We start from the raw sequence: 19108 nt of genomic DNA, 5'->3' as shown, positions 1-19108 counted from the left end.
TTCAAGTGATTCTCCTGCCTCAGCCTCCCAAGTAGCTGGGATCACAGGCATGTGCCACCACGCCTGGCTAATTTTGTGGTTTTAGTGCTAATTTTGTATTTTTAGTAGAGATGGGGTTTCTCCATGTTGGTCAGGCTGGTCTGGAACTCCCAACCTCAGGTGATCCGCCCACCTCGGCCTCCCAGGAGTGCTGGGATTACAGATGTGAGCCACTGCGCTTGGCCCAACTCATCCATTTTAAAGTGTACCATTATTTGAATTCTATTAAATGTATACAACTATGTAGTCATTACCATAGTCCCAGTTTTAGAACATTTCATCACCTAAAAAATTCCTGTGTTCATTTATAGTTGATCCCTGTTCCCAAGTGACTACTGATCTTCTGTGTCAATAGTTTTTTTTTTTTTTTTTTTTTTTTTTTTTTTTTTTTTTGAGACGGAGTATCGCTCTGTCGCCCAGGCTGGAGTGCAGTGGCTCAATCTCGGCTCACTGCAAGCTCCGCCTCCCGGGTTCACGCCATTCTCCTGCCTCAGCCTCTCCGAGTAGCTGGGACTACAGGCGCCCGCCACCACGCCCCGCTAATTTTTTGTATTTTTTTAGTAGAGACAGGGTTTCACCGTGGTCTCGATCTCCTGACCTCATGATCCGCCCGCCTCGGCCTCCCAAAGTGCTGGGATTACAAGCGTGAGCCACCGCGCCCGGCCCTGTGTCAATAGTTTTGCCTTTTCTAGAAATTTCATACAATTCGAATTATACAATATGTAATCTTTTGTTACCTGGTTCTTTCTCTTAGCATAGTGGTTGAGGTTCATCCATATTGTATCATGCATCAGTAGTGTGTTCTCTTTTATTGCTGAATAATGATGGATATGCCACATTTTGTTTACCCATTCATTTGTAAGTTGATGGACATTGGGTTGGTTCTAATTTTGGGCTACACAGTATGCTGCTGTGACCATTCATGTCCAGGGCTTAATATAGCCATGTGTTTTCATTTCTCTTGTATAGATAACTAGGAGTGGGATTGCTGGGTCACATGGTAAGTGTATGTTTAACATTTATTTTTTATTTATTTTTTTTGAGACGGAGTCTCGCTCTGTCGCCTAGGCTGGAGTGCAGTGGCGCAATCATGGCTCACTGCAAGCTCCGCCTCCCGGGTTCATGCCATTCTCCTGCCTCAGCTTCCCGAGTAGCTGGGACTACAGGCGCCCGCCACGATGCCCGGCTAATTTTTTGTATTTTTAGTAGAGTCGGGGGTTTCACCGCGTTAGCCAGGATGGTCTCTATCTCCTGACCTCGTGATCTGCCTACCTTGGCCTGGGATTACAGGTGTGAGCCATCGCGCCCAGCCGTGTTTAACATTTTAAGAAATAAACTGTCTTCCAAGGTGTCTCTACTACTTTACATTCCCACTAGCATTATGTAAGGGTTCCAGTTTCTCTGCTTCCTTGTTAGCACTTGGTATTTTAGGTCTTCTGGATTATAATCATTCTAGTGAGTGTGAAATGTAGTATCTTGTGGTTTTAATTTGCATTCCCTAATGACTAGTGTCATTAACCATTAATGTAATTAATGATCTTTCCTTGTGCTTATTTGCTATTCATACATTTATTTTTTGTGGTGAAATGTCTGTTCAAATACTTTGTTTTTAAAAATTGCATTTTGTGCCTTATTGAGTTCTAAGAGAGAATTCTTTACATAGTTTGAATTATTTTATCAGATGTATGATTTGCAGATATTTTCTCCCATCCTGTTACCTATATCTTTTTTTTTTTTTATCTTTTTTTTACTCCATCTAGTTCTGCTTCCTACTTTTCCATTTTCTAAATGGTGTCTTTTGAAGAGTAAAAGCTTAATTTTGATGAAGTCCAGTTTATCTTTATTTTCTTTTTTTAAAAAATTTTTCTTTTAAGGATTGTGCTTTTAGTGTCATATCTAGAAATCTGCCTAAACTAAGGTCACAGTTTTCTTCTGTGTTTTCTTTTAGCAATTTTATAGTTTTAGGTTTTACATTTAGATATGTGAACTCTTTTGAGTTAATTTTTGTGTGGTACGAAGTAATGGTCTATGTTCTGTGTTTTGTTTGTTACGTATAAACAATTATTCAATTGTTCCAGAACCATTTGTTGAAAAGACTTTTTTTCTCCATTGAATTACATTGGCACCTTTGTTGAAAATTTACCATACATGTATGAGTTTCCTTTTAGACTCTGTTTTGTTCTACTGATCTATATATGTCTGTCTATTCCATTTTCTTTTTTTCCTCTTTTTTTACTCCATCTAGTTCTTCTTCCTACTTTTCCATATTCTAAATGATGTCTGTTGAAGAGTAAAAGCTTAATTTTGATGAAGTCCAGTATCTCGACTGTCTTGATTACCGTATGTAGCTTTATATAGTAAGTCTTGAAGTCAGATTGTATAAGTCTTTCAACTTTGCTCTTTTCTTTCAAGATTGCTTTGGATATTCTGGATCCTTTACATTTCTACAGATTTTGCAATCAACTGTTAATTTTATTAAAAAGCTTGTGATTTTGATTGGGATTTTCATTTTGATTGGTTTTGATTGCTGTGTTCAAAATCTGTAGCTGTGCTGCCCGGTATGGTAGCTATGTGTGGCCATTGCTCATTTGAAATACAGTCAGTTTGAATTGAGATGTGCCGTAAGTCTAAAATACACACTGGACTTAGAATGAAACAAAGGATAAAAATAGATTATCAATGCTTTTTTATGTGTTACATGTTGAAATAATACAATTTAGGATATATTAGGTTAAATAAAATATTAAAATTCACCCATTTAATTTTTCAATTTGCTGCTATATAGAAATACTTTTATGGCTCTTTCTTTGAATTCTAACACTTGGTTTTTGTATATATTGACTTTGTATTTTCTTTCTTCTTTTTTTTTTTTTTGAGACGGAGTCTCGCTCTGTCGCCCAGGCTGGAGTGCAGTGGCGCAATCTCGGCTCACTGCAAGCTCCGCCTCCCGGGTTCACACCATTCTCCTGCCTCAGCCTCTCCGAGTAGCTGGGACTACAGGCGCCCGCCACCACGCCCGGCTAATTTTTTTTGTATTTTTAGTAGAGACGGGGTTTCACCGTGGTCTCGATTTCCTGACCTCATGATCCGCCCGCCTCGGCCTCCCAAAGTGCTGGGATTACAAGTGTGAGCCACTGCACCCGGCCTTTTTTTTTTTTTTTTTTTTTTTTTTTAATTTTTATTTTGTGACAGTGTCTTGCCCTGTCACCCAGGCTGGAGTGCAGTAGAGCTATCATGGTTCACTGCAACCTCAACCTCCCAGGTTCAAGTGATCCTTCTACCTCAGCCTCCCAGGTAGATGGGACAACAGGTTCATGTCACCATGCCCAGCTAATTTTTTGTACTTTTTGTAGGGACAGAATTTTGCCATGTTGCCTTGGCTGGTCTTGAACTCCTGGGCTCAGGTGATTTGCCTGCCTTAACCTCTGCAAGTGCTGGGATTACAAGCGTGAGCCAGTGTACCAGGCCAACTTTGTATTTTTTTTACCTTGGTAAATTCATAAATTCATTTATTAGTGTTTTTTTTTTTTTCCCCTGGAGTTTCACTCTTGTTGTCCAGGCTGCAGTGCAATGGCAAATTTTTTAATTAAGGATTTTTGTGTCTATGTCTGTGGAATATTGGGGTTTTTTTCTTGGTTATGTTTTATCATGGTTATGCTAACCTCATAAAATGAGTTTGGAAGAAATGTCCCTTCTCTAGTTTCTAAAAGTGTTTATGTAAAATTAGTGTTGATAGAATTCATCAGTAAAATTCCTGGGCCTGGAATTTGGTGGGAAGGGTTTCGATCATGAATTCCATGTCTTTACTATATAAAGAGCTGCTCAGTTTTTCTTTTTCATTTTGTGTCGCTGTTGGTAAGTATTCTTCAAAGAACATGTTAAGTTTATTTAAGATGTCAATTTTATTAGAATTAGGTTGTTCATAACATTTTCTTATTTTCCTTTTAATGTCTATAAGAATTGTAGGGGGTGGTCCATCTTCTACCTCTGATATGGGTAATTTGTTTTCTCTTTTTTCCTAATTGTTCTGTTTTATCAACTTTGTTGATATTTTTAAAGAATCCATTTTTAGACTTCGTTAATTTTTGCTGTTACTTGCTTTGGATTTTATTTCTTTCTCTTTTTAATTGTTACTATTTTCTTCTTTTTACTTCATTTTAACTTAGTCATCTTTTTCTAGCTTCCCTTTTTTTAGTTGTAATACATGGCAGTGACTAAATTTTTCTAGCTTCTTAGGTTAGATCTTTATGTCATTGATTTTGGGACCTTTTTTAGTATACACATTTATAGTTTTAAATTTTCGTGTAGGCATTATATTAGCTGCATCTCACAAATTTCATTATGTAGTATTTTTGTTACTCAGTTCAAAACATCTTCTAATTTCTCTTTTGATTCCTGCTTTGACACAGGGGTTCTATAGAAGTATGTTCTTTAATTTCTAAATGTATCCTACAAAGAAGGGTATTATTGGTAGCTGACAGTTAAGAGAAACATATGGGGGTTCTGGAATCATTCAGTGAATTGCTGTGAGGAGGGATTAGATGGTGGGTCCTGAAGACTCTCTTCTACTAAGGCATATAAGGTTTGTCCTGTCAATACCGGAGAGCAGTGATAGGTTTTAAACAAGGTAGGAACTGATCCTGGCAAGAGTTAAGGGATCTGCAAGAATTGTGTTATTATTACTGTTGCATAAGGGTGTCAGGAAGCTCATCCTGAGAATGATGGAGTGGAAGGGATATACATTAAGATGCCTTTCCATGTGAGTGAGGCCCTTCTGATGGGAGTGCTGAGGAGAGGAAGAACTAGAGATTGGACACTGGAGTGGTGACGATGGGAGAGGGTAAAGTGGTTAAGGAAGAGTGAGACGTGGAGGAAAAGGCCAACAGTCCTACCTTGAGAGGAGTGGGAATGTGGTGCCCCCCACTGGCAAGATGGGGATACAAGAGGAAGAGTACAGAGTACCTGAACAGGTGCTGCAAAAGACATCATAGAGATGAAGAGGGGGGTCATTAAGGCAGAAGGAAGTTAAGTGTCTGATTTCTGTCAGCAACATAAGGTATGAGAAATGTTTGAATTTGGCAACAAGGGAGTTTATATTGCCTGGTATATGTGCATAAAGAATATCTTAGTATTTCTACTGTCAGCAGTTTTTTTTTTGAAACGCAGTCTCGTTCTTGTCACCCAGGCTGGAGTGCAGTGGCGTGATCTTGGCTCACTGCAACCTCTGCTTCTCGAGTTCAACTGATTCTCATGCCTCAGCCTCCCAAGTAGCTGGGATTACAGGTGCCCACCACTATGCCCGGCTAATTTTTGTATTTTTAGTAGAGACAGGGTTTCACTATGTTGGCCAGGCTGATCTCAAACTCCGACCTCAGGTGACCCTGCCCGCCTCGGCCTCCCAAAGTGCTGGGATTACAGGTGTAAGCCACTGCGCCCTGCCAGCAATTCTGAATAGATTGAAATTCATCAATTGAAATCAACATCTTACCAAATTATGAGCCAAATTGAATTAAAATCAGGAATAATCCGTGAATTTTTTATTTCTGATTTTGGCAGTTAGACCCCATAAACTTTGAAAAGTATTATAGTTATTAAACATGATTATTCATTTTCTTTTTTTTTCTTTTTTTTTTAGACGGAGTCTCGCTCTGTCTCCCAGGCTGGAGGGCAGTGATGCGGTCTCAGCTCACTGCAAGCTCCGCCTCCTGGAGCTTCTCCTGCCTCACGCCATTCTCCTGCCTCAGCCTCCGGAGTAGCTGGGACTACAGGCGCCTCATAACACTCGGCAAATTTTTTGTATTTTTAGTAGAGACAGGGTTTCACCGTGTCAGCCAGGATGGTCTCAATCTCCTGATCTCGTGATCCAGGCTGGTCTCAAACTCCAGACCTCAGGTGATCCAACCGCCTCGGCCTCCCAAAGTGCTGGGATTACAGGTGTGAGCCGCCACACCCAGCCATTATTCATTTTCTTGAAACAGTGTCTTGCTGTGTCACCCCAGCTGGAGTGTAGTGGCATGATCATGGCTCACTGCAGCCTCAACCTCCTGGGCTCAAGCGATCCTCCTACCTTAGCCTCTTAAGTAGCTGGGACTACAGGCACATGCCACCATGCCCAGCTAATAAAAAAAAAATGTTTTGGCTGGGCATGGTGGCTCACGCCTGTAATCCCAGCACTTTGGGAGGCCGAGGCGGGTGGATCACCTGAGGTATGGAGTTTGAGACCAGCCTGGCCAACATGGTGAAACGTCGTCTTTATTAAAATACAAAAATTAGCCAGGTGTGGTGGCAGGCGCCTGTAATCCCAGCTACTTGGGAGGCTGAGACAGGAGAATCGCTTGAACCTGGGAGGCAGAGGTTGCAGTGAACCAAGATCGCACCATTGCATTCCAGTGTGGGGACAGGAGCGAGACTTTGTCGCAAAAAAAAAAAAAAAAAAAAAAGGCCGGGCTTGGCAGCTCACGCCTGTAATCCAAGCACTTTAGGAGGCCGAGGCAGGCGGGTCACGAGGTCAGGAGATCGAGACCATCCTGTATAACATGGTGAAACCCCCGTCTCTACTAAGAAATACAAAAAATTAGCCAGGCGTTGTGGTGGGCGCCTGTAGTCCCAGCTACTCAGGAGGCTGAGGCAGGAGAATGGTGTGAACCTGGGAGGCGGAGCTTGCAGTGAGCCAGGATTGCGCTACTGCACTCCAGTCGGAGCCACAGAGTGAGACTTTGTCTCAAAAAAAAAAAAACAAAAACAAACAAACAAAAAAACTTTTTTCTACATATAGGGTCTCACTATTTGCCCAGGCTGGTCTCAAACTTCTGAATTCAAGTAATCCTCCCACCTTGGCATCCCAAAGTGCTGAGATTACAGGCTTGAGCCACCACACCCAGCCTGTAACTATTCTTTACTCATGGTTTTGTGAATGTGCAAAGTGACTGTCAAAGAGATTCCACCATCTCAGGGTTTGCTCTTTAAACAGGGATGAGATTTCCTCTGGGGAATAGTGGAAATGAATTGGAGAATGGGTTTGCTGGAAACAGTAACCTAATGAATGGCACCTTTTTTGGCCCTTGAGATGGAGGGAACAATAGATACCTTTTTTATCTCTCTCATCAGAGACTCAGATTACTCAGTAATTATCTTGAGACTCCTTTTGGACAAGAAACTTTCTAGTTCTTAATTTCTAGTTTTTTCCTCAGTTAATGTTTCTAGAAATAGAAAAAGCATTCATAGTGCCGGGCATGGAGGCTCACGCCCATAATCCCAGCACTTTGGGAGGCCGAGGCAGGCCGATCACTTGAGGTCAGGAGTTCGAGACCAGCCTGGCCAACGTGGTGAAACCGCATCTCTAGTAAAAATACCAAAAATAGCTGGGCGTGGTGGTGAGTGCCTGTAATCCCAGCTACTTGGGAGGCTGAGGCAGGAGAGTCACTTGAACCCGAGAAGCAGAGGTTGCAGTGAGCCAAGGTCACGCCACTGCACTCTAGCCTGGGCGACAGAATGACACTCCATCTCAACAGAAAAGAAAAAGAAAAAGCATTCATAAATAAATAGGACTTTTAATCCTCTGATTGCATGTTGACCTAATAGAACTGCAAGTTTCTTCTGAACACCGCATTGGTCACATGTGTTCCTTCTAAGTCATTAGTCTTTTTTTTGGCTTACACTGGTTGTTTACTACCCTGGATCCATTTTTCTTTTGGAAAAGATTTGGCCTTTTCTTTATAAGTTGTCTTGATAATACTTAATCCTAACTACCAACAAGTTGTTAGCTCCTTCATTAAAACAGCCCAGCAAGAGCTCCTCTTGATTCTACTGAAAGGTTTTCTCTTCACAATTGAACAAATTATAAAGGGTAACAAGGGGACAGGGGGTGAAGGACTCAGTAGTGAAAGTGTTGACTGTGATAGATTCTAAATGGATTGTTGAGCTCTTTCGAGCATTAAAGACTAATGGTGTGAATACTAGTTCTTTCTTAGAAAGCTCAGCTGTTTGCACTCAGACAGATTTTTACCTTTAATCTGGCTTAATATTGTTTAGAAGATTTGTCTTGGCCCTCCTGCCGGGAGGCCAAGATGGCTCAAGGTGGCCACTGCTTCCTCTGGAAAACTGCTGGGGAGTTGAAATGGGGGTTCAGTCAGTTCTCTCTTGTGACCCAAATCAGGGAGAAGGTAGCCTCCTTGCTGAGACTACCTTTTAGAATATATTCTTCTAGAGTATCATTTTCTCATTGTTTTTCTCCATCTCTCTGCTGCTTTTGCTCAGAGGGCTCTGGGGAACCTGGCTTTCCTATAGATCCTTCCTGGTGTCCATTACTGGATGAGGTGCAGTGACACTATATTTTCCCTTAATTAGTGGTCTCAGAATTTCATCAGATTTGTAGATTTTTGAGGGAGTAAGTCTCCAATCTTCTGTGTACTATCAACCTAATATGTGTAATTCTCTCCTTTACTTTTTTTTTTTTTTTTGAGACGAAGTCTCACTCTGTCGCCCAGGCTGGAGTGCAGTGGTACTATGTCGGCTCACTGCAACCTCCATCTCCTGGGTTCAAGCAATTCTACTGCCTCAGCCTCCCGAATAGCTGGGATTACAGGCGCCCGCCACAACACCCAGCTAATTTTTATATTTTTAGTAGAGATGGGGTTTCACCATGTTGGCCAGGCTGGTCTCGAACTCCTGGCCTCAGGTGATCCGCCCGCCTCTGCCTCCCAAAGTGCTCAGATTACAGACGTGAGCCACTGCGCCTGGCACTTTTTTTTTTTTTTTTTTTTTTTTTGAAAGAGACAGGGTTTTGCTGTGTTGCCAGGCTGGCTGTGGTGTGGAACTCCTGGGCTAAGCAATTCTCCCGCCTCAGCCTCCTGAGTAGCTGGGACCACAGGCATGAACCACTGTGCCTGGCAGTCACCCCCCCGTTGATGTGGGGATCCCAGTAGTATCTCTTACAAAAGGCTGCTGGGAGATGCATATAGCTGACGTGTGTGTGTGTGTGTGTGTGTGTGTGTGTGTATTTATTTTTTATTTTTTTGAGATGGAGTCTTGCTCTATCACCCAGGCTGGAGTGCAGTGGCACGATCTCGGCTCACTGCAACCTCCGCCTCCCGGGTTCAAGCGATTCTCCTGCCTCAGCCTCTTGATTTCCCAAGTAGCTGGGATTACAGGCGCCCACCACTACACCCAACTAAGTTTTGTATTTTTATTAGAGACGGAGTTTCACCATGTTGGCCACAACTTAGCTTGTCTCGAACTCCTGATGTCAAGTGATCTGCCTGTCTCAGCCTCCCAAAGTGCTGGGATTATAGGCGCGAGCCACTGTGCCTGGCCTATCCTATATGTATTGATGTACTCTTGGCTGTTGCCATTAAAAGAATAGATTTACACCTCACCACTATCCATTTTATAAAGTGGTAGGCATACCTCCCTTCACATTGTTTGTTCTCACCAGAACTCAGCTCTGCTGGGATATTCTGAGTTGGTCATTAGCAGACTTGTAATCATCAGGAAATTCTTGGCTTCAGTAGAGGGTTATGTTGTTATCTGTAGGTGAGCACTACCTAGTGTGTTAATTCTGAGGCTTCACTGTGGCTGTTAGTGCTGTTGAAATCAAGAGATCAGTGTTAAACTTTCTTGACCTTTCTAATGAAACAGCAAAATTTTATTTTAAATCCACAGGTTAAAGACATACCACTTAATAATCAGCATTTGTTGAGTGGCTACCCAGTGTCTAGTCCATTTCTGGGCTTTGTGGATCTGTGAGTCAACCCTGACCCCTGTTTTTAGTGTAAAGGGCCCATCTGTAGTGAAAAAAGGCGGCAGCTGTTGGACATGGTCAGAATTCCTCTGCGTTCCCTAGGTGGCATATTATCTTTGCTAGGACTTGTTGGTCATGCATAATGAGACATGTAGAAGTCAGAACAGAAAGCATGGTGTAAGGCTGATTGGGCCCCACTGGGTATGAGAAGAAAGAAAAGGTTCCAGCAAGGAGTTCATCTAAAACAGTATCACTTCATGGGTTTTTTTTGTTTGTTTGTTTGTTTGTTTTGTTTTGTCTTTGAGACGGAGTCTTGCTCTGCTGTCGCCCAGGCTGGAGTGCAGTGGCGTGATCTCAGCTCACTGCAACCTCCACCTCCCGGGTTCAAGCGATTCTCCTGCCTCAACTTCCCGAGTAGCTGGGACTACAGGCACCTACCACCACACCCAGCTAATTTTTGTATTTTTAGTAGCGACGGGATGTCACCATATTAGCCAAGCAGGTCTTGATCTCCTGGCCTTGTGATCCACCCGCCTTGGCCTCCCAAAGGGCTGGGATTACAGGTGTGAGCCACTGCGCCTGGCCCCACTTCATGTTTTTTAAAACTATTCGAGGGGTAAACTGACCTAGGTTGGAAACAGAGCAGGTCAAAACTCCCGTGCTGCAGGAGGATCACTCGAGACCAGGAGTTTGAGACCAGCCTGAGCAACATAATGAGACCCTCTCTGAACAACAACAACAAATCAACTGGGAGTGGTGGTGTGGGCTTGTAGTCTTGGGAGGCTGAGGTGAGAGTATTGCTTAAACCCAGGAGTTCTTGGTTACAGTGAGCTATGATCATGCCACTGCATTCCAACCTGGACAACAAAACAAGATCCTGTCTGTAAAATACAGAATAAAAAACTGTTGTGCTCATCAGTAGTAGGATCGTGTCTGTGAACAGCCACTGCACTGTAGCCTGGACAACACAGCATGACCTCATCTCTATTTAAAAAAATAGATAGGCCGGGCACGGTGGCTCACGCCTGTAATCCCAGCACTTTGGGAGGCCAAGGCTGGTGGATCACGAGATCAGGAGTTCAAGACCAGCCGGGCCAAGATGATGAAACCCCGTCTCTACTAAAAATACAAAAATTAGCTGGGCGTGGTGGCAGGCGCCTGTAATCCCAGCTACTTGGGAGGCTGAGGCAGAGAATTGCTTGAACCCGGGAGGCAGAGGTTGCAGTGAGTCGAGATCGTACCACTGCACTCTAGCCAGGGCAACAGAAGGAGACTCTGTCTCAAAAAAAAAAAAAAAAAAGAAAAAAAGATAAGGCTGGGCTCAGTGGCTCACACCTGTAATCTCAGCACTTTGGGAGGCTGAGGCAGGCAGATTGCTTGCTCGTAGGAGTTCAGGACTAAACTAGGCAACATGGAGAAACCATGTCTCTACAAAATATAAAAAAATTAGCTGGACATGGTGTCTTGCACCTGTAGTCCCAGCTACTTAGGAGGCTGAGCTGGGAGTATCACTCGAGCCCAGGAAGTGGAGGTTGCAGTAAGCCGAGATCATGCCACTGCACTCCAGCCTGGGAAACATAGTGAGATCCTATCTCAAAAAAAATAATAATAAAATAGGCGGGGCACAGTGGCTCACGCCTGTAATCCCAGCACTTTGGGAGGCCAAGGCGGGTGGATCACAAGGTCAGGAGATCAAGACCATCTTGGCTAACACCGTGAAACCCCATCTCTACTAAAAATACAAAAAATTAGCCCGGCGTGGTGGTGGGCACCTGTAGTCCCAGCTACTCAGGAGGCTGAGGCAGGAAGAATGGCGTGAACCCAGGAGGTGGAGCTTGCAGTGAGCCGAGATTGCACCACTGCACTCCAGCCTGGGTGACAGAGAGAGACTCCATCTCAAATAATAATAATAATAATAATACAATAAAAAAAAATAAAAAAGCTATTTGTATCAAAGGCTGTATTTCAGCAGTTGTTAAAGTTTAAACAAGATGTCTTGTCTCTCTTCATTTTGTGATAGTGTCTGTTGGGGACGAATAGCTTTGTTAAGGACACAGAAGAAATATCAGCCATAATTTGGGAAACCTAGGCCCAAAGTCTACGTGGGCCTCTGCAAGAAAATACTGTGGCTGGCCGGCCAGCACTTTGGGAGGCCGAGGTGGGCGGATCACGAGGTCAGGAGATTGAGACCATCCTGGCTAACATGGTGAAACCCCGTTTCTACTAAAAAATACAAAAAAGAAAAAAAAATACAGTGGCAACATGCACGGGTCAGATGCCACTTACCTTGGAAGGAAAATAGAGACCCCCATCCTGAGTGAAGTAAGCTGTCTTGAGTCCTTGATTTTTCTCCAGATGTACCTGGACTGTAGGACAGGAACGCACTCACTGATTGCACAGCCTTTGACACTCATATGCTGGGATGTGCCCTTGTTTAGTAGGTGCACACTTGTCTCCTTTCAAGAGTGACTTGAGTGCTAGAAGGAGGGATCATGTGGTGTTCTCTGTGTGTCTTCCCTCTGCTGCAGTTCTTATCTGTAAGGCACATACTACCTTACAGGTCCATGGTAGCTCTTGTTTAAGGACTCAGTCCAGTGAGCAGACAATGTTCTGTGTGTTTTCTTGTCACTCTAGCCGTAAATATGCTCCTACTTTCTCCTTGCTTTAGTAGTACCCTTATGGTGTGTATTGCTCTCTGTGGGAAGCCTGATCTAAGGCTTCCAAACACATCCCAATCTTCTGTGGTCTCACCCAAGTCTTGACACTTAGGATGTTCTGTAACTAGCTTAACTTCCCAATTATGACTATAACATGTAGACGCTTATTTGCTTCTTTAACCTAACATTAAAATGTGAACTGCTAAGGCGGGTGAAGTGGTATGCACCTGTAGTGCCCGAAAGGTTGAGGTGGGAGGATCATTTGAGCCCAGGAGTTCAAAGCTGTAGTGTGCAATGATCATGCCTGTGAATAGCCTTGTATTCCAGCCTAGACAACGTAGCGTAGCTCATTATTTAAAAAAAAAAAAAAAAAAGTGGCCAGGTGCAATGGGTCACACCTGTAATCCCAGCACTTTGGGAGGCCAAGGCAGGCGGATCACCTGAGGTCAGGAGTTCGAGACCAGCCTGGCCAACATGGTGAAACCCTGTCTCTACTAAAAATACAAAAATTAGCTGGGCGTGGTGGTGCATGCCTGTAATCCCAGCTACTCGGGAGGCTGAGGCAGTAAAATCGCTTGAGCCTGGGAGACAGAGGTTGCAGTGAGCGAAGGTCATGCCGCTGCACTCCAGCCTGGGTGACAAAGACTGTCTCAAAAAAAAAAAAGTCTTTCTATGTCAATAAACTTCCGAATCTTTTAAAATAACCACGTAGTAGTCCATTGCATAAATCTGTCATATATTAACTCATTTTTGTTGGATATTTAGGTTATTTCTAATTTTTTTAACTGTTGTAAGTAATCCTGTGGTAAACATATCCTCTGTCATTTCCTCAGGGAGACTTCACAGAAATAGAATTGCTAGCTCAATGCACCTTCTGAGGTTCTTTAGTAGCTATAACCATGTGCTTTTAAAAATGTCCCCTAAGAGCATATAGAGGCCAGAAAGGCTGCCCACAAATTTTGAAACTGTCCTTGCAACTAGGACTCATTGGCTGCTGGGAATTCAGTGATTTTAAACTGAGTTTTGGGTTTTTATGTTTTATTTGTTGTTTTCTGGTGTTTCTGTAGGGTTTATGCAAACCCAGGCCTGGGGATTTTCTACAAGTAACAGGCCTAACTAGAGATGTGCTTCCTGCGTACAACCTCCTACAGCAGCTTGAGGGAACATATATGACATGAAGGAAACCCCAGCTCTGTTGCTTATATTATTAATAGATGCTAGGTTGTTATTTACTGTAAAATGAGTGTCTTTAAGTTTCAGATGAAATTAATTTTCTTGAAAGATTTATTAATGAAAACAAAGATTGAAAATCAAGAGATTCATGAAATCACTAAGATTGTAAGAGTCTGAACTTAAAAGACAAAGCAGAGAACCAAGAGGAGGAATTTGGTAATCCAGCCTGGGCTTGGCATAGACATGAATGTATACAGTTCTCAAAATGTGAAACACTTTAAAAGAAAATGCAGTTATAATTCTATTTTTTTTCTTTCTTCTTTCTAGGTATCTCATTCAGTTGCTAAACTTATATTAGTTAATTTCCACTGGCAAGTTTCAGAGATATTGGACAGGTAAGGTATTTGGGGGAGGAGAGAGAACATTGCCCATAGCTCCCCTCTCCGTGGTGATTATTATTTACATTTTGGACTGTATTCGACTATATTCCAATATGCATAGTATATTTTTAAAACATTGGATTCTATTTTACATCCTCTTCTCTTAATATGTTGTGAACTTTCCCCATGTCTTCAGTATATTCTTCTACCCCAGTTTTAATACTAGCACGGTATTCTATCATAGATACTCCATACTTTTTCCAAACCTCTGTTGTTGGACAGTGAAGTTAATTCAGATTTTCTTTCCCATTGTTAATGTTTAATCAGTGCCTTTCTAGGTGACACACGCCAACATCTTTTACTTCTTTTGGATACGTCAGCTTGAGGATTGTATCATAGTACGAGTCGTATTTCCTTTAGAAAACGTAGGCTGCTGGCCGTACGTGGTGGCTCATGCCTGTAATGTCAGCACTTTGGGAGGCTGAGGCGGGCGGATCACCTGAGGTCAGGAGTTTGAAATCAGCCTGGCCAACATGATGGAACCCCGTCTCTACTAAAAATATGAAAATCAACCTGGCGTGGTGGTGCACTCCTGTAGTCCCAGCTACTCACAAGGCTGAGGCAAGAGAATCGCTTAAACCCTGGAGGCAGAGGTTGCAGTGAGCCGAGATTGTGCCACTGCACTCCAGCCTGGTGGCAGAGTGAGACTCTGTCTCAAAAAAAAAAAAAAAAAAAAAAGAAAGAAAATATAGGCTACTTTACCACCCGCCACCTCTACCAGCAGCGTATTTGAGTATTTCTTTCCACCTCCTCCAGAACTAGAGATCTTAAGATACAGACCTTAGAGTCTCAAGATGTCTTATAAGTTGTCAGGAAAAGGGGCACCTCCTCCTCTGCATCCTCTGTAGAGATCTCCTATGCTCACCCTCGGAGGCATGTGCCCCTGTCTAGCACAGTGTTTCTCATCTTTAGCATTATTGACATTTTAGGCTAGATAACTCTTTGTTGTGGGGGCCTGATCTGTGAATTGTAGGATGTCTGGCAGCATCCCTGGGCTCTAACTACTAGAAGCCACACCTCTAAGTCCTTGGCAATCAAAATGCCTCCAAACATTGTCAAATAACTCGTGGGGAGCAAATTCCCTCTGGTGAGAAGCACTTGTTACCATTCCTACTCTTTCACACTGCAGTGAGCCTTCCTTTCTCGTATGGTATGTTTTTTTTTTTTTTTTTTTTTTTTTTTTTTTTGAGACAAAGTCTCACTCTGTCACCCAGGCTGGAGTGCAGTGGCATGACCTTGGCTCACTGCAACCTCCGCCGCCAGGGTTCAAGCAACTCTCCTGCCTCAGCCTATGAAGTAGCTGGGATTACCAGCACTTGCCACCATGCCTGGTTAATTCTTGTATTTTTAGTAGAATTTCTCTACAGAGGAAGGTCATGCCTTTCCTTCTCCAGGCTGAACACAACTGGGAAGGACATACCAGCTGGAGCAGCTCAGCACAGTTTGTTCCTGATTCACTAATTACACTCATCCTGTGTACTCAAGAACAGAATACATTTAGATGGAATTGCAGATAAACTTCTGCTGCCTTCTTATTATACTACTGCCCAAAACTCTGGAACCACATAGGTTCTGGCAATAGGATATCTCTCACTGCCCCAACTCTTTCAGCATAACTCAGGAGTGGAGATTTGGATGGCAAAAGATACTTAAAATACTAGTGTGGGAATTAGGAATAAAACGGGCCCCTCAATAAGGATAGTTGAGGGAAGCGTTCTGACTAGGTAGAAATCACATAGATGAGACGTAATTCTTTTCTGCTCCAATTCCTGGTATCTTGGAAATATGTTGACCTGGGCTTTGTGTGGCACTTTTATTGCCACTTGATAATTCTGTTATAAATGGAAAATTATTGTAGGTGACTCTTACTGTCACATAATTTTTCTGGAGTTAAATATAGAAAAGGAATTATTGGGTATAGCATACGTGTATTTTTGTCTTTGCTAAATCCAGGTTGTTTTCCAGAGTGATTTACCACTTTACACGCTCAGCAGTGGTATATAGGTGTTCCTGATATTGTAAGACTTAAAGTTTCGCAGTTTGGTGGATGTAAATGGCGTCTAATTGTTTCAATGGTCCTGTATTATTAAGGAGGTTGAGAATCTTTTCATATGTTTAATGGCCATTTGTGCTGCATCCTCCTTTGAAATGCCTGTTAAGTCTTCTCCCCGTTTTTTATTGAGTTATTTTGTTATTCCAAATGGATCCTTTCCCCTTCTCCCACGTCCAGTTCCTAGAACCAAATGGATTTTTAGGAGTTTTGTTTACTCTGAATACTGATCCTTTGCCAGTTATTTTTTTTATTTTTTATTTTTTTTGAGACAGAGTCTTGCTCTGTCTCCCAGGCTGGAGTGCAGTGGTGCAGTCTCTGCTCACTGCAACCTCCACCTCCCAGGTTCAAGCGATCCTCCTGCTTCAGTCTCCCAAGTAGCTGGGATTACAGGCATGAGCCAGCACACCTGGATGGGGTTTCACCATATTGGCCAGGCTGGTCTCAAACTCCTGACCTCAAGTGATCTACCCACCTCGGCCTCCCAAAGTGCTTAGATTACAGGCGTGAGCCACTGTGCCCAGCCATATATATAGATTTTTTTTTTTTTTTTTTTTAATTGAGACAGAGTCTCGCTCTGTCTTGCAGGCTGGAGTGCAATGGCACAATCTCGGCTCACTGCAACCTCTGCCCCCCGGGTTCAAACAATTCTCTTGCCTCAGCCTCCCAAGTAGCTGGGACTACAGGCACGTGCCACCATGCCCAGCTAATTTTTGTATTTTTAGTAGAGACAGGTTTCACCATCTTGGCCAGGCTGGTCTCAAACTCCTGACCTCAAGTGATCTGCCCGCCTCAGCCTCCCAAAGTGCTGGGATTACAGGTGTGAGCCACTGCGCCTGGCCTAGAAGTTTATATATTGAATTATCTTCCAGCTTATGGCTTGGCTTTTGACTTTGGTGTCTTCTGATGAATTGAGGTTCTTAAATGTAGCATGATTTATCAGGCTTTATATTTTTTATTATTCCTTTATATTTTGCATTTTCTGTCTTGAGAAAAAAAGTCTTTGCACTGAGATAAAAGGAAGCTTGGTTCTGTGAGCAAGTAGAGACAAAGATGCTCTAAACATCTTTGTCTGTCCTGTTATTGTTCAGGGGTAAAAATGTCTTTAGCTTCTGATTGCTTTCATTTCTGCTTTTTGTTTTGTAGATACAAGTCCAATTCTGCTCAACTGCTTGTTGAGGCTCGAGTTCAGCCTAATCCATCAAAACATGTGAGTGTCTATTACTTGAATGAGGCTTCACCTAATTGCATGTGGTTCTTGCTTTGGCTTGCAGTGTCCTTAAGAGCTATCTTTACTTGGCCGGGTGCGGTGTGGCTCACGCCTGTAATCCCAGCACTTTGGGAGGCCGAGGCAGGCGGATTACGAGGTCAGGAGATCGAGACCATCCTGGCTAACACGGTGAAACCCTGTCTCTACTAAAAATACAAAAAAAAAAAAAAAATTAGCCGGGTGTGGTGGCAGGCACCTGTAGTCCCAGCTACTCGGGAGGCTGAGGCAGGAGAATGGTGTGAACCCTGGAGGCGGAGCTTGCAGTGAGCCGAGATCATGCCACTGCACTCCAAGCTGGGCAACAGAGCGAGACTCTGTCTCAAAAAAAAAAAAAAAAAAGCTCTCTTTGCTTTGTTTATAGTTCAACATGCTCACAATATTTGTTCTAGTATTGACTTAAATCTGTTATGGTTTGAAAAGTTTCCTTATAGATAAGGACTAAATCATTGCCTGTCCTTGGGCCCTCTCCAGCCCCACCTTCCTCTCTGCACTTTCAGCCTGCACTCCATTCCTTCTGGGTGCTTTGGTGTGTCTGAGATTACTGCATATGTCTTCTATTCTGTTTGTGCCTTCCCTTCCTGGAATGTCCAGACTGTGGCTCCACCTTTGCTTATAGGGAGGGAATTCACGTTTAAAGACCCCAGTCTGGCCAGGCACGGTAGCTCACGCCCATAATCCCAGCACTTTGAGGGGCCGAGGCGGGCAGATCACTTGAGGTCAGGAGTTTGAGACCAGCCTGGCCAACATGGTGAAACCCCATCTTTACTAAAAATACAAAAATTAGCCAGGCCTGGTGGCGCATGCCTGTAATCCTAGCTACTTGGGAGGCTGAGGCAGGAGAATTGGTTGAACCCGGGAGGCGGAGGTTGCAGTGAGCCAAGATCGCACCCCTGCATGCACTCCAGCCTGGGCGACAGAGACTCCATCAAAAGAAAAGAAAAAATCTAAGCCACTCTTTGACAAAGCCTGTCTCCTGGATCATTCCCCTGGAAACTCACCTAATTATAAACTTTTACATGTGTGTTACAGTGATTAACTCATATCATTTTACCACCCCTACCATAGAAGCTGTATTTTAACAATGCATAGCAATTTCTTGTGTATCTAGGAGCTAAACGAACATATGTCGAATATTTTTTGAATGAGGGCCATGCTAAAAGAGATCTCGGAAGGCAGAATTGGGGCTCAGATCACCACATAATTTCTGCAGCCTCTTAAGACAAAGGTTTCCAGAAGCAAAATGGATAAACATGAGAATCCAGTTCTTTTCCTCAACTTGTTTTTTTATATTCCCAGTAAACTAAAAAGAACCTAATGTTCTTGTAAGTGGACTTTTCCATTGGTTTGTGGTTTTAGCCAAGGTCCCCAGATTGTCTTTCTCTGCCAGTTTGTGTAGCATGATGTGGATTCTGGAGTTCATGCTGTACAGTTATTTGCACACATTCTAGAAGAGTTTCTTCCCCCAGTAGGTGTCTCCACACACTCCCCCCCCACAATATTAATTACATGTGACATCTGGTGTATTAAGGATGAGTTGTAACTTGGTAAAGGCTGTAGTATTTTGTGGTTTGGGCACGTCGATACAGTGAAACCACTGTCCTTGACAAGTAAAACTACAATGTTGGCTGTTAGAAGATTTATAAACTCATCCTCTAATAACCTTTGTGACTGGGTTTCTAGTAGTCGTGAGGGGCAACTCTGCTGTGCTTAACAGAGGTAGTTTACAAAAGAAACCTGATA

At 43.1% G+C, this 19108-nt stretch overlaps 1 protein-coding gene across 6 annotated transcripts in view; it reads left to right on the top strand.

The window, feature by feature from the left end:
- The window catches only part of ARIH2 (ariadne RBR E3 ubiquitin protein ligase 2), a 69084-nt gene that overhangs the window by 30205 nt on the left and 19771 nt on the right, over positions 1 to 19108 (top strand). For all 6 annotated transcript variants that reach the window (XM_030811827.1, XM_030811831.1, XM_030811830.1 and 3 more), the window contains 2 exons: positions 13936 to 14003; positions 17245 to 17308. In XM_030811827.1, coding sequence (XP_030667687.1) covers positions 13936 to 14003; positions 17245 to 17308 — 132 coding nt within the window. The remainder of the gene's footprint in view (positions 1 to 13935; positions 14004 to 17244; positions 17309 to 19108) is intronic.

This window comes from Nomascus leucogenys, chromosome 4 (genome assembly GCF_006542625.1).
Source record: "Nomascus leucogenys isolate Asia chromosome 4, Asia_NLE_v1, whole genome shotgun sequence".
Lineage (NCBI taxonomy): Eukaryota > Metazoa > Chordata > Mammalia > Primates > Hylobatidae > Nomascus > Nomascus leucogenys.
Note: the sequence above shows the minus strand (reverse complement) of the source record. Positions and strands in the feature narration are given on the sequence as shown.